The sequence below is a fragment of the Haliaeetus leucocephalus genome, unplaced genomic scaffold (assembly GCF_000737465.1).
Source record: "Haliaeetus leucocephalus isolate CR32 unplaced genomic scaffold, Haliaeetus_leucocephalus-4.0 Scaffold473, whole genome shotgun sequence".
Classification (NCBI taxonomy): domain Eukaryota; kingdom Metazoa; phylum Chordata; class Aves; order Accipitriformes; family Accipitridae; genus Haliaeetus; species Haliaeetus leucocephalus.
In genome coordinates, this window is record NW_010972909.1 from 4,379,019 (window position 1) to 4,394,717 (window position 15,699).

At 38.7% G+C, this 15,699-nt stretch overlaps 1 protein-coding gene across 1 annotated transcript in view; it reads left to right on the plus strand.

Annotated features, from left to right (window-relative positions):
• ANO2 (anoctamin 2, calcium activated chloride channel) overlaps nt 1-15,699 on the plus strand; it is a 188,908-nt gene that overhangs the window by 76,553 nt on the left and 96,656 nt on the right. Inside the window, exon 14 of the mRNA XM_010575440.1 lies at nt 12,303-12,386. Within this exon, the coding sequence (XP_010573742.1) occupies nt 12,303-12,386 (84 nt within the window). The remainder of the gene's footprint in view (nt 1-12,302; nt 12,387-15,699) is intronic.

Genomic DNA, 15,699 nt, shown 5'->3' on the forward strand with positions numbered 1-15,699 from the left:
TAGGATCAAGTCTACTTAAATCATTATGAAAAGATGTTTGTCTAATTTGTTCTTAAATAAATCCAGCAGTGGAGATTTCACTTCCTCCCTAGGCAATCTATTCTACTGCTTATTTATCCGTACTGCTAATAAGTTTTTCCTAGTGTCTAACTGAAATCTCCTTGCTAAACGTTCTTTTTTTTTCTTGTTCTTTCTTTCAAAGATAAAGAGATTACCTCTGTCCTCTTTTCAGCAAAATTCAACATAATATCATATCTCTCTGTCACCCTTTTTTTTCTTTCTTTTTTTTTTTTTTTTTTAAAGATGAACTAGCCTCTGCTCTTTCAGTCTTTGTTGTTAAATCATTTTCTAGATGTCTGTTTATTCTTGTTCCCTTCTGGACATTTTCTAGTTGATCCAGCTGTTTCTTGAAGAATAATGCTCAAAATGGACATGTCTCTTGACCTGACATCTTAAGCAAAAAGCCATGCGCTGTATCATCTTCTGTCAGCTCTTGGTACTTCAGCAAAAATTCAAAAGTTCGATCAGGTTTTGTTCACCTTTTATCCATTAGATTCATAAAGATGAAGATAAATTTGTCTGTAAGACAGATCTTGGTACCATGTTTCAGTGGCGGTGAAGTCTTTACAAGTGTTGGAAAATGGAAAATTGCATCTGATCAGGTTAGGCCAGAAGGAACTAGAAGTGGAATGCACAGGATCACTTAACACAGCAAGAAGGAAAGGGACAAGGATGAAGTTTAGAAGGTTTAACAGTTTTAAGACTAGATGGGGTTAAGTTGTTTATTATTATCAATTTCTTTAGAAAGTGAAGTTAGAGAACCAAAACAGGGAGGAAAACAACCATAAAAATTGAAGAGCTGAGAAGTACCTTGTGAATATTATATTGAAATAAATGCTTTCAGTGTAATTTTTGTGGACTCTTGACTATAAAATTTTCAGTAAAATTACTCTCTTTAAACACACTGGGCCAAATCTTTTGCTTCAAAAGAGTCACACGAGAGATTAATTTAGTCCATTTATTTGTAAATATCTTGGCAACGGCAGTCTGAGAAAGCAGACTCCCTAAGGCTTGCATGCATATTTGCAGCTGGCAGCCGTACAGGCTTAGAGGATTTGTGTTTGTACATCTGAAATCCACAAAAATAATAGGTAGCATTGGGTACTAACTGTAACATAGATAATAGTGTTGAAAAGCAATTGAGCAACTGATAACTAAAGGGGAGGGGGAAAGAAAAGAAACAAACCCAGACCAGAACCATGAAAAACTTGGAAATACCGTGAATAAGCACTCAACGTGTCATGCCACAGATATGTGTTAGTGTAACCCAAACAAACAGGTTGTGCATTTGTTTGTTTTTCAGGTTTTATGATAAGGGATATAGTGATCAATGAAGCAGGGGTAGAAGTGGCAGAATCCACACACTCTTCTAATTGTGAAGGAACTGGTGAAGAAATACCGAGGGACTGTAATTAATGATGTGGGGAGTAGAAACTATTGGCTTCCCATTAATCTTCAGAAATTGTATTTCTAGGACCCAAGATGTTCCTGCTTTAGGTTTTCTGGGTGGAAGAGGTTTTACCTCATTTTACCAACAATCCTATGTAAACTGAAATAGAAATGCAATTATAAAAGAAGAAATCTTAGAATTTGGAGCAGAACTCAAAAGAATAAATGGACAGAGAGTCCACACTAACTGAAATGCCAACAAGTGGAGGTCTTCTTATTGTTCAAGTAGTCATGCTGTTATACTGTTTCAGTACAACAGGGAGGAACTTAGATGTCTGTCTTCATTAGAAACATGCTTGGTAAGTTACAAATTTAAGTTAAGAACCTGTGCTGCGTAAAAGGTTTGCAAACTTTTTTTGCAAACTCTAATTCCCAAAGTCTTGTTCCCCCTTTTGCTGTTTGATGACTTTAAAAAAAAATTATTGAACCCTTAAGGGATGACTTGAAGATACCCTGGGGATTATCACTGAATTAAGATAAAGTAGTAAGGAAGGTAGATTGGGCAAGACAGAATTAAATAGCAAGCAGACTTGGTGACATTAAATATGTTTACAGATACATCCCATTCTTTCCTAACTCAGTCATGGTTTAAATCAATCTATCTTCTCTACTACATTTTCAAAATTTGTTGTGATCTGATTAATTTGATGTTTTCACTTTGTCTTCCCCCTTGCAAATTATAGGAGCAGACTCCTTTTCCTGAAGTTCTAATAGTGTCTACTAAAACAGGCAGTACAAGATGTTTTTGTTTGCCTAAAAAAATTGACGAGTGAAAAGCAGACTCTAATAAAATGACTGTGTATTCACAGCTTAGTCCTCTTGGGAAAAAATGGTCAGTAATGGTAAAAGGGGAATGTGTAGCTACAATATTTTGTGTTGTCTCAGATCTCTCATCCTCACTACATCCTCAGGTTTCTTGTGCCAATGAGATGCATTATCTCACATTTTTCCCATGCCTACTCTGATTTTCCTGTTGGGCCCATGTTTCCAAATATTTTTGATCTCTCTGTGGGTTTTTTTTTACTACCTTTCCTTGGGTTTCATCACTCCTTCCAGTGAATCTTCTGTCACCCTCATTAAACTCCTGTTAACACTAATTATTTAACGATCCTAGGATAGCCCTGATCTTCTGAACAAGTCCTTTCAACATTAGATTTAAGTGCTATGTTTAGGGGGATGGGGGTTTTATTAGGATGGTTGGAGAAGGAATGTTGAAAAATGGATGTTATCCCTCAGGCCTCAGGGGAAACTATTTAGTACCAGCTGTTGCTCTGTTAAAAAATTACACATGAAGGCACACTTTAAACATGTTTTAATTTGTAAACTATAAAAACCAAAGCAGGTGATAAATCCTTTGCTTGCCAGAGGTTGGTAAAGATATATGATTAAATTTTTTTCATTCCAAGGCTGTTGATCCAGAGATGTGCCACAATATGCTGGGGCTCTAGTTAATTTTCCTCTTCCATTTGTCTTCTACCAGACATATCAACACACTTTCATTTCCTTTCTTTTATTCCTTTTCCATTATAATGACCTCCTCTGTCTTTTCCAGGACTGAATTGTCTACAAGCCTCTAAGCTGCTTGATTCCTTATAGGTAGGCCTGATTCCTCAGGATGTTGTGATGGGCCACGCAAGGGCTGGGTGACCGGGGTGGCAGGAGTTCTTTCCTCCTGCAGTCCCCTGAGTTCGGAGAGGAGACTCACATCTTCACATTCTCTGGTGTAAGCGCAGAGGTGCGCAGTTGCTTGGAGAGCTACGGACAAGGAGCTGGAATGGGCTCTTCCAGCCTGTGCAGTACAGGTCTCTACTCCGGTTGTTGCTGCCCAGGGCATGGTCATAGCATGGACGATGGAAAATAGGAGCTACTGGTAGAGGAAAGGAGCAACAGGGAGGAAAATCCTGCTTTCCAATAGTTCTCTGCCTTGACCTACCACATCCCGTATCTTTATCCAGCACTGCCCCTCTAGGAACTGGGACCATCTCTAGGGCTTTCCTTCTTCCTCTCCTCCTTCCCAGTGACCCAGGAGATCCAGGTGGGTAAGCAAGGTTTGCCAGCAACGTGCTTCTTGCAGAACAGGCAAGATATGGAGTGAGTGTAGGGGATCTTGTAGTGCAAGGGAGTGTATGTTCTGAGGGAGATGGGTATGAGGAGGTGGAGAGGACCTTCTCCTCTCCCAGAGTCTCACAAACCCTGTCGGCATTTTTCAGGTCCCTCAAAGTCACATTACTCCCTCTCTCAGCTCTCTCATACAAAGGTCTCTCAGACACTATTGTTTTTTTCTCAGCCCCATTTTTCCTCCCCTCTGTCCTCCTCTGTTGCACCTAACAAAATCAGTTTTTCTGTGCACCGAAGATGTCTTGGGCTGATTCAGTATTAGGTAAAGCAGGTATGCTGACAGCCTCCAAGATTAACCTGCTCTTCGTGTTAACAAGGAGATCAGAATCTGGTCCTAGTTCACGCAGTTGTTCCAGACACCTCGGCACCACATCGTTATGTATTCTCTAGTGTGGGGAAAGAACTTTGTTTTTAATGAGATTTTTTTCTTTTAAATTTAAAATGCATTTTGCATTTACTCATGTGTATGAATGGAGGCTGCCATTTTTTTAAACCCCAACTGCACATGTAAATAATGTGGAAATGTGTTAAGAAACTCTTATTTTAATGAACTATAATAAAGGGATCTAAATGTCATTTATTCTTCTGCAAAGTATTTTCTTTGTCATAGTTATTTATTCTGTGATTTTTCCCATGAAGTGTCATTGATACAGCAAGAGTAATCAAGATTAAATTAAGATGAGAAGTAGCTCCTCTGTCAATCTGCATGAAGTACTAAACACAGTGGAATTTATTTCTAAAAGTACTTCTGAACTTGGGAAAGGCTTTTAAAATTTAAGAACAAGACTTCGTGATACTGTTTAATGACAGCCAAAATTGCCAATTGTTTAAAATTAATACAGAGTTTCAGAACTCTCATTTCAGCAGAATTGTTTCCTATTCTTTATTTTTGCTTTATGCTTCTTTTTTTGTTTGATTTCCTTCATTTTCACGTGCATATGGACACTTATGAGTAGTTCAATGTTGTTGCAAACTCATGCCTACAAAAACTCTCCCACATGATACTTACATCAAATATGTGATTATGTGGTGTGAGACAACGTTTTATTGATACAAGTTGCTAATGGGCTTGCTTTATTCATTACTTTCCAAGAGCACATAAGTGTGTGGTTTTCTTCTAGATTCATCCACACATCTCTGGGTCAGAGCTATAGAAATAATTCTAACCCTTGGAAAACATAAGCACTTTTTTGATTCTGGATCTTGACTTCAAATCAGTAAAACACCACTGACTCTTAAGATCTCATTTTCCAGCTTCCATCCTACTCTGCTACTTCTACTGCAAGATTACATTTCTTTCAGGCAGTGTAGAAAGTTTTTGCCATTTTTATGAGTAGCTTTGTGTGAAAAGCTTCCGATCTGTGGCTTGCCCAGTAATAGTTCATTACACAATAATGAAATTCACACCATCTCTGAACGTATACCTACCACAGCATTTTCAAATATGAGTGCATTAAGGCAGACATCTTGAACTGAGATTTTTAAAGGAGTCTGGAAGTTAGACGTCCAGATACCGTTGGCTCTTCCATAGAAGGTGGGTGACCAGCCTCCTTAGACCTAACAGAACAAATACATCCAAAATGTAAATTCAGGCACCTAAACTATGTGGCACAGTTTCTAAATGAAAATCAAAACTCTTCTCTCACTTTAATGGGGGATGTGATTCTCTCTTTTCTAAAATTCATGGGTTTTTTGCTGAGGTGATTATCTGTGGATTTATTTACCTCAGTTTATAAAATTAAGACACCAGGTTTTGTTTTTCTTTTCTTTTCTTTTCTTTTTTTTTTTGTAATATATTGGCCATGTTATTCTCCAAAGTCTTTGTTTGGAAGATCTAGACTCACAGGGTGAAGCTGCATGAAATGCCTCAACAGTTTACTGATACCACTAGGTAGAGATTCCCTCCTTACTTGCATGCTACTCATTGTAGCGTCTCGTCCATCACCTGAACCTACTGATTAAACCTGTGGAGAAGTAATTCCAGAAATAAAGTGGACAGTGTTTGTGGTGGAGGGGACCAATTATTTGCTTAAGTTTTCACATAGCATAATCAGGGCATTGGGCAGGGGAAGAGAAGAATGTGTGGGTTAGGAAGACCCTTTTAGCAATGGTGAGCCATTAAATCAGCTCATCTGTAGCGTGCAACTTCATTTATAGATTGCAGCTGCATAGCAGCTTAAGCCAATCTAACTGCACACTACTGTGGTGCTACCATCCCAGCCATGCGATCTTGTTCTTCCTCTTATGTGCATTCTGGCAATCATACAACTGAGTGGTGAACAGTTCGGACAGCTGATACAGCTGAATGGCAGCCAGGGGCATGAGGGGTAGGGGTTTTTATCCTGGTCATACCGTGCAGCTGCATGTGCACTGGTATCAGTGTGAGGACAGAAATGGAAATGTGTGGCTAGTGCAAGGTGGAATTGAGTCTGAGAGTATGGGAGCCCAGGCTTAAATTGGATTATGCTGCTGTGAAACTCAAGCCTCAAGTATAAAAGCTTTTGACTACAAATTCAGCATTCGTGTTTGCTTCAAAGAAGTTGTTTTCATTAACATTCCTGGCTGTAAATCCAGTCATTGGGACATTTGTGGGAAACAATTAAAAGAGGCAATGGTATGGCTGAAACAAATTAATAAAGACTGAACAAATATTTATGGTGAAAGAGATTTTTAGTTCAGATTAGCTAAAGTATCTGTATTTCTCGACGTTAGTGAGGGGCCAATGCTCTAACTTGGAACATGGTTTGACTTGAAAACTTCAGAAAGGTTTGGAAAGACAGGGGTTGGTCAAAATGTACACCTTCTGGAACCAGATAATTCTGGATATTATAAAGCTTTTGTTAGCTTGCCTCTGATATATGTGCTTTAAGATGTTTTAGGAAGTGTACCTTGGAAAGTTATGTAGAGTCCCATAGCTTTTACCTAGTAAGCCAGGTTGCCTGTAAGCCACGGGTTCCAGAGGCTGAAAGGAAGAAAACTCCAAGGAAATGAAAATTCCAGAAATATTAAAAATAGCCAGTGCTGAGAAAATATGATTTCATAAACAAAAATCCGATCTGATATTACCTGGAAGAGAGTTTCCTGGGCTATTTATGAGGCATCCTTATTAAAATGGGAGAGACTGATAGAGACTTTTGAGATCTGGCATGCTAGAAACATTCTTACCTTACATTCATTTATCTATCTCAGGTAAGGGAAAGACAGGGAAATTAATGACATTTGCAGTAGTTCTATCCATGGAATTGATAGAAGTACTGTAAGTTTGATTTAGCATTCAACTCTGACAGCTACTTGCCCATTCAATCATAGATGTAAAATCTGTGACCTCTGACTAGCTGTAATAGGATGAATCTACAAAATGCCCCTTTCGTGCATCAGTGATCTTCTTTTAAACTTCTAAGCTTCCTGGGGTCATTGTACATAATGTGCAATATGTAACCTTGGACCAATGACTAGTTCAAGGTGCAGTGTCTCATGATTCTCATCTTGCTTAGAAGAAAACCACCTTATCTTAGTTGGAGGAAACTGTTGACTTCTAACCTTGCTAATTTGTAGGATATTTTTTCTTGAGGCCATAACGTTATGATTTGCAAACCAGCTATTTTAGATCAAATTAAAGGATTTTGCAGTGTTTATTGTATTTCTTTTTGAGAGAGCTACAAATCTGTAATCCATCCAAAGTACACTCATTCTTAAATATTGACAGAGAAGAATTTCCATAAACACGCTCCCCTAAAGAGTACCCTCACAGCCAAGTGTTCCCACTGTTACACATTATCAGATAAAAAAAAAAAAAAAAAGAGAACAGTGCCCAAAGGGGAAAAAAATCCATTCTTTAAGAACATTTATTTGGAGAAAGGGTTATAGTGGCTAAAGTGTCCTAGTCCATGACTGCAACTACTTGATTCTACCATAGGACAACTAAACCCAATAAATATTACAGTGATATGCACAGACATTTTAGATTTTCTACAGGGCAGGTAGTATTTTATCAAAGTTAGAGCAGTAAGTCAAGCTGGAAGTTGTTCCACTGACAAGCTGGGTGATGCCCCATTTCAATGGGCTAGCATCCAACTTTACAGCTGGGTTTCTTTATGTTTGTCAGCTCATTTGTTTTAGCAATGACTTATCATGCAGTAGAATAAATATTCTCAAGTAAAATTTTCAATACCATGGTTCAAGGGACATCTGGCTTCACACAATTCCACTTACCAATGTAGGAGTATTTAGATGGGTTGGATTTGAATTGAATAATGAACAAGAATAAATGATGCTATATTCTGCTACAGTTACCCACAAAATGTGATATCTTGCCATTGCAATGGCAGCATTTGGTTGTTTGGTCCTAGTTTAAGGGCTTAAAAATCTAAGGCCATATTTCAAAATTTAGTTTTGCAGGTAATCCTCTGAAGCACTACTGCTGTTCTTGCTCAATAGGAGCAAACAAAAGCATTATATCGATCTATCTGGCAAATATATTTCCATAATATACCTTATGAGTTCTTTTTTTTTTAACTACTTTAGTTTTATGTTGCTTTAGAATACCTTAGATAACTGAATTCCTATGTACTTGTACAGTGGCTTTTGTCTTTTAACATCCCTAAACTTGTAATGTTAGATGACTTAAACAAGCTTTAGTTTTAATTTTACATAAATCAAATTTATTATGCAAGTGATCTGGACTAAAAAGATTGTGAACATCTACCAGTGATGCCTTCATGTGTGCTGAAATATGAAAGTGCTTTTCCTTGGATGAACATCCATTACTAGGACAGTCTAAAGAGATCATTGGTGTGAATGACAATGTCTTCCTTAGACTTCCCCCCCTCCCTGTCATCATCATAAGAGATAGAGGGGTTTAGTCATTGATTTGTAATAATTAACCCTCTTGCAACAGAGAACAGCTGGGCTCTCTGTTCCGTTCATTCCAAGTTTCCATCTTGATTTGGGGCAGCAGCTGGGTCATTCCAGTTCTCATTTGTGGAAACCTTCCTTCCTACCAGTGTGCAATGCTTTGCTGCTCTGCTTGTGTTCAGCATATTAGGGTAAAGCTGTTCAATGAATTCACAGTATTTCTTTGACTTTCCTTAAAGTGTAAAAATGAAGCAGTAGGTTGGCTTATTTTTTGCTGATAAATCCTTTGGTCTGTTAATCTGGGATAGTTTCAAAGGTTCTATTTTTTCTTAGCAATACAGATGTTTGTCATGCATGCTTTGCAAAATTCCATTATCACTTTCTTCCTAAATCAAAGAGAAATTAAGGACAGATTGGTTCACACTGTATATTTTTATCAGAATGGATCATTACCTACACAGCCTTAATTTGCAATGTATAGTGGATACACATGTATGTTTGAGGCAAATCCTGGAGACCATTCTCAGGGAAAATTCCCACTGACGTCAATATGAGTTTTGTCTGAGTAAAAATTTCATGATTTGGCTCTTTGTTTTCAGGATGGGAATTATCGTTTTCTACTCTGAGCACTCATTTGGCCTCAAAGTACCTTGGCTCACATGGTTTTCAATAAGTGTCTGGCAGCTGTACTGGCAAACTTCCAGCATCGTGGGATTCATATTTATCCCTACATGGACATTTGGCCTTCTTCAAGTCATGACAACTATTTCTAGCTTATTATCCTAAGTGTAGAACTCTTCCCATTTTCAGACAAAGAATTGATTCTGAATTGCACTCTTTTTACAGCAGAGTGGAGTTGTTCTTTCATATCCATGTATATATGATCAGGATCAAGTATCTCTAAATCTGTACTGTAAAGAAATGTTTCATGCAATATACTCAGAATATATAGATACATGTGGAGGTGCTGTGGTCTGTCCAGTCAAGGGTAAGATGACTTGGTAGATTTTCCAGTCCAGATGTAGGTGTATTGAAATGCAGTTAAAAGGACACTGAAATGTCTCACTAGGAAAACTAAACATAACTTGACCAAATTTGAACAGAACATGCACTCAAAACAAAAATATCAATAGCAAAAAATAAGTTACAGTACTATGTTTTGCTTGGCATTTTATTTTCTCACCCTGTTTCCTTTCAAGCCAATTTTCAAAAGTTGCTCTGACCTCTGGCAGCTGCCCCTGGTGTCCCTGAATGCTTTGCTTAGCAGAAAATAAGAAAAAAGGAAGAAAGCCAATTCAGCTCTGCAGGTGCTCCCATAGTGCGATTAGATCTCCTCAGTTTCTTACAGCTTCATTTATCTCATTTCCCTACTTTCATCAAGCTCCCTCCTCTCATGTACCCATCCATGCCTGATGCCTTTGTCCTTTCTTCATTTAAGTCTAAAGATCTTTCTTCCATCTGACCTCTGAACCATATCTAAGGAGGCATGATACAAATTAATGCAAATGAACAAGCTCGTGAAAACTTACAAAATGTCAAGATACTTGCATTGACCACAGCATCTTTAAACACTTATTGTTGCATCTTTGTCTTTCCTTTTGCCATCCTGCTTGCCACCATTTTTGCTGCTAATCTACTTCAGTAATGTCAGAGATTACCCATGCCTCATTATTTCTTGGAGTTCCACATACACTTGTAGCACTAAGTAGTAACAACAGTGATCCTTGTGACAAGAAGTACTATAGTGATTCCTGAACTTCATTCCCTGTGGTATTGATTTTTATGTGAGGCATAAGTAATGTAAAAGAGCTCTGTGATGCAAAGAGTGTCACACTTGCACCCTTAGAACATGTTTTATTAATTTGAATAGTACATGAAATTACAAGTGTAAAACAAGCTGCCATGCTAGCAGTTTCATTATATTTGTTTGGTATAGAATCATAGTGCTAGAGTCTCAGAGACATAGCCATACTTGAGCTTTAAAGGAAAAAAAAAAAAAGCTCCCTTAAGCCTCCCATGTTAGTACCAGACTCCCTGGGAGCAGTAGAATGGATGTACCATTTGTGGGACTGCCTTTAGAGGAGACATACACTTGACTTGTTCACAGAGTTCAAAAAGGTAAGGAAGTACTCATTTAAGACAGTTATTTAAATGACAATGTGTTCACATTACCTGTTCAATGTGTCAGGAAAAATCTCCTGATCAGGATAAACAATACATTGGAAGTCTCACTGTGTCTACATACCGGTGTGCAACAGAGAATGCTTGAGATGGTGTCTGATGTAGTGAAAATGTTATGGATAACAGAAAATGAACAGCACATGTATCCCCCAAAGAAGACTCTTGAAGTTCCATGTAACCCCCCTACTACTGTCCATTAATTAAAAAAAAAAAAAAAAAAAAAAAGGGGGGGTTTTATTCTCTTCGTGGCTATCAGATTCATTAAAAAGTGTTAGTAAGTTGATTTTGTGGCTGGGCTGAGAAGCATATGTTCTAATTATAGTAAGGAAGGATGGTATGACCAATGTCATAGGAATAGGCTTTTTGTGGGAGGCATCAAATCCAAATTCCAGTCTCTGAATGAATTCAGAACTTGGTGGGAATGAGGAAATACATGGTGTTTGTCTTTTTTATGAGCTGCTCTCTTTAAAATCCTGATAAATTTGTGCTACCATGCTTAATTTAAGCTCTAATTTGGAACAGAAAAATATATTTTGCAGGCAGACCTTGAAAGTTTATTGATAGGGGAAACTGGGCCAGATCTGACAGCTCAAGAGTGGCAAGGCAGGCACAGCACCATGCCCCCAGGTCCAACCTGTAGTGATGCTAAGCATGTATTCCCAGTAGGCATACTTACACAGAGCACACATATATGCCACATATGTATGTATAGACATGGCCAGCCACACAGACAGACACGCAGGCAGCAGGCACACAAACACAGACAGCACAGTGGACTCATCCTGCTCCTCTCCCTGGCTGAGCAGGAGGGAGGCCTGCTAGTGAGAATATATATATGCACATATGTACGATGCAGATCCCCTCAGCAGCTGGGCTCACTCAGTCTGCCCAGTAGGTGCCCCTGGGCCCCAGTCTCCCCAGTTGCCGGCACGCAGAGGTGCAAGCCCACAACGCTACAGCCCCTCTCCAGTTGCTCACTCACACGTACATTCCACTCTCCCAGAGCTGGCTGGAACTCCCCTGGTTCCCCAGCAGCCAACCCACCCTCATCTCGACCTTGAAGATGCACGCACGCTCCAGTGGGCTGCACTCCTAGAGGCCCCCAGACCCTGTGATCTCTCCTGAAGTTGGCTGGGACTCCCCTGGACCCTCTGACAGCCAATTCCACCATGGTCTCACCCTTAAGAGACTCACACCTCCCAGGCACTTCACCTACTTGCCAGCTACTCCAGCTTCACCTCCGCTAGCACTTCTATACTGAGTTTCATACCTGCAGTTGCTGGTGGTCAGACCTCCATACAGACCAGCAAACTATTTACATGGGATTGGCCCTTTTTCTCCCCTTATCCCTCTGTTTTTCCACAGCTGTTCCTCCCTAAGTGACATGGATCCCTCCCTTCCCCACCTTTGGTTCCTCCCCTAAACATCCCATAATAAGTCCTGTACAATCTCTAAATGCTCTTCCACTTTATCCCACAATGTATCCCATACCTCTAGGCAGTGATCCCCCTAGTCCAAAAGGTCCTGTGGTGTTGAATCATCTTGATGGCTTGGATTGTGAATAAGTGACCAGAACTTTTTTTTCTTTTCTCTTAATCATAATCACACGTTTGTGTTTTTGTTTGGGTTTTTTTTTTCAGGAGCATCCCAGACCAGAGTATGAAACCAAACTGCTGCAGAAAAAGCTGAAAAATAAAAACATCCGAACCGAAAATTCAAATGAAGTAAGACACAACTCACTCTTTTCACTTATATTGGATTTGTCTTTCATTATATTGTGATTATGTTTTCGTCTGTCTCTGATGGATAGTTTGCAAAAGGCACTTTTCAGTACTCTTAATCAGTTTTGTAAATTGCTTGCTGGGGGTCTGGTGTTATGCAGCCCTACAGTGCCATTGAAAGGCTTTGAGGTAATCACTTTGCTACCTCTGCAAAGTAAAGTAATTAGCAATTTGCATAGGAATATGGTTGACAGGTGGTTCAGGACCTCCTCTGTAGAGTGATGAGTGATTAATAAAATAATCACCACATTTTTACAGCAATGACCTAGAATTTCAGTACTTTGTGGACAATAAAGAAAACAGCTTTTATTGTAGTGATTTTGTTTGCATAGGTAACATGGGCATCTTTAGTCATGTTGTAGTTACGCAGTTGTGAAGTTTTGATAGCATTTCCAATGTAAATGGAAAAATAATAATTGGTATACCATTTTTAGATTGAAGTGTGTTTAGGCTTTCTATGGCTGTTTCAAACCTAAGAACAAGCACTTTTTTGCCCAATCTCCTCTTAATAATTTCTGTAAAATACTGATTGAGGTCTATTTCCTAAGCACTCATAAGTCCCTGTAGACTTTGTCCATTAGGCTTGGTTAACCATTGCTTATTCCCTGCATGCCACACGGGCCAGCAAAGCCAAAGCATTCCAAAACCAAGGAAACAGTTTAATTTGTTTAAACATTGAGAACCAGTATCTGAAGTGGAGAATACTCCAGTTTTCAGATTTGGTCCAACAAATATAGCCTTGCAGCTAATGATAGAACTTAACTATCCCTTTCTTCTGCTGATCACCGTCAAGAGTGGGAAGTGTTTGTAGTGAATCCTTCATCTCGGTGAGAAAGTCTTTCACCTGTTGGGCCCAACCAAACTCCACAGAAGACAATAGAAAAAAATCTCAATTACTTTAATGGGCATTGGTTCTTGCCCAATATAAGCAGGGACTCTCACATAGTAGTATGGGGGAGGTCTTCCCTTACACATTAAACAGTTCTCTAGGCCTTCCAAGCGAGGGATCAAAGACTGTAAAAGACAGATAAAGCAGCTGCTGCTGTTCAGCTTTTTCTGACTAAAGTAAGTGAAATCTGGAAACAAATCAGTGACTGATGTTGTAGAATGTTAGACTTTTGTAGTCATGAAGCAGTGTTAGATAATTATCTTGCTTAAATGAGACACAGAAATCACAGCATTATAAATTAGAAGTTAATTTAAGGTAAAAGAAAGCAATGAAAAATGCTAAGAGCGTAGGTGGAAAATGAGGAGCAATGTAAAGATTCAGCACTATAAAAACTCCTTTCAGACATCAGGAAGAGAAAGGTTTTTCTGGAATATTTTCTTTCCAATTACTTTTTGTGCCAATGTGGATGGAAAAATAGCACTCAGAAAGAAAATACTTGCTTCAAGTTTTTGGGGTATCTGTATGCAGACTTTCTCCAATACCCTTATAGGAGACAAAATCCTATTTTGAAAATTGATGTAGGTATTTTGAACTGCAAAACTCCTGATTTTCAGTAATATTTGATTCTGAAGTAATTTTGAAAAAAAGAAATTTAGTTCATTGTGTCATTTAATGTATTTTCTGGACAAGTTTCCCAGAGTCATCTCAATCTCTTTTCTAAACTTCATTAAAAATTAAAGTGCTTTGACATTTGCCATCAGTTACTCATAGGGAGCAAACAGTTATTAGTATGGCAGAACATTTCATTTGGGTTAAGGTAAATTTCTAATAAATGCATTCATCCTGCAACTAACTGACTACCATCTCTCCCCAAATTACTGAAATATGTTCCAAACTTCTGAGCAATTTTCTATCAGTCAACATTTTGCTTACTAATTATGTTGCAATCACTTTTTTTGATTTCCCTCAAATTCTTTCCAGCAAACAGCACATTAGTCCAGGTTTGGAAGATGTGTTGCCCAGTGGTTTGTACCCCAATGCCTTATGATATTATAAGGGCAAGAAATGTTTGTGTGAGACCTGCTGAAGAAGAAAAAGGCCAATTCTTTAATTGAACTGTTACGTTTAATGTAACTGTGGAAACATACCATTACATTTTGCTTTGGAAGATCCTGAAAAGTTAGATATTAAAAGTGATGAGTATTTATGACTGCAATAGTTCTTCTGCCTAATTTTTAGAGGTTTTAATCTTCTCCTTTTCCTCCTTCAGATGTCTGTATGTTATACTCATTGCAAGACCATTAGCTCAGGAGCTTTTGCATGGCAGGTTAATATTAAGGCACAGGTTTCTGTGAGGTCTCTGGCTCAGTACTTCTGTCTTGTTGGGTGGAAGCCAGGGTACAGGGCTTTGTCATATTAATAGTGCAGATCTAGTGGCTGGACAGGCATCAAAGTAGAGGTCTCTCTGTAGTTAAAAATTCAGTCCTCCTAATTTCTTGGTTTTGTATGAATATACAGATGCCTGTGAGGTCTCAAACTCATTATATCTTGGTTGACAGTCTAATGTCATGGCATAAGTCTCTGTGAAGTTCTTGCCTGAATATTTTTAGCTAACTAGTGTAATTTAAAGGCATATCTTTTGGGTGTAGCTGGTCAACAACTGTAGCGTGCTGTTTGATATCAAAGGGCAGACTCTGGCACCACTGCCTAAAATGTCTCATTACTTATCTAATATGAAGTCAGAAGTCTCCATTTCAGCAGCTGTGGCTTGTTGGGATAGAAACGATGCCAAAGCTGCCGCTATTGTGAGAATACTGATTTAGAGCTTACTTAAAGGCATATATTTCTATAAAATTACTGGCTTGTTTCCAGGATGTTAATTCCTCTGTTCCGGTGAGGATGTGACTAGTTTTATGGCAAGAAACTGAGCTTTTATGTGGAAAACTCTGTGTACAGTGCAATTTTTTTTCTTGCCTTACTCCAACAAGGAGTCCCTGTGAAGCTAATTGGGTTATTTTTGCAATGAAGGGATAGGGGTTTGGTTATGGGCTGGTTTTGTGATTGCAGAAGAAAATTGACACCACTTACATAGTCTCTTAAATGATAACTTGGGAATACCTGTTAAGAGGAAACCTACTTCAACATACAGTTTTCCCTGTCTGCTGTTGAAGTCATTAACTTTAATGAGTGTGGAAGATGCCAGGCACCTGTCAGGGCCAGTAAACATATGAGTCACTCTACCCAGGCAACAAATTCCAAATCAGCTTGATGAGACTGGCAATAGAAAGTATTACAGATCTAATGTATTACTTGCCCAGTGGGGTTTGTGTTATAGAATATTGCTTTCATACAAATACTACTTAGGGT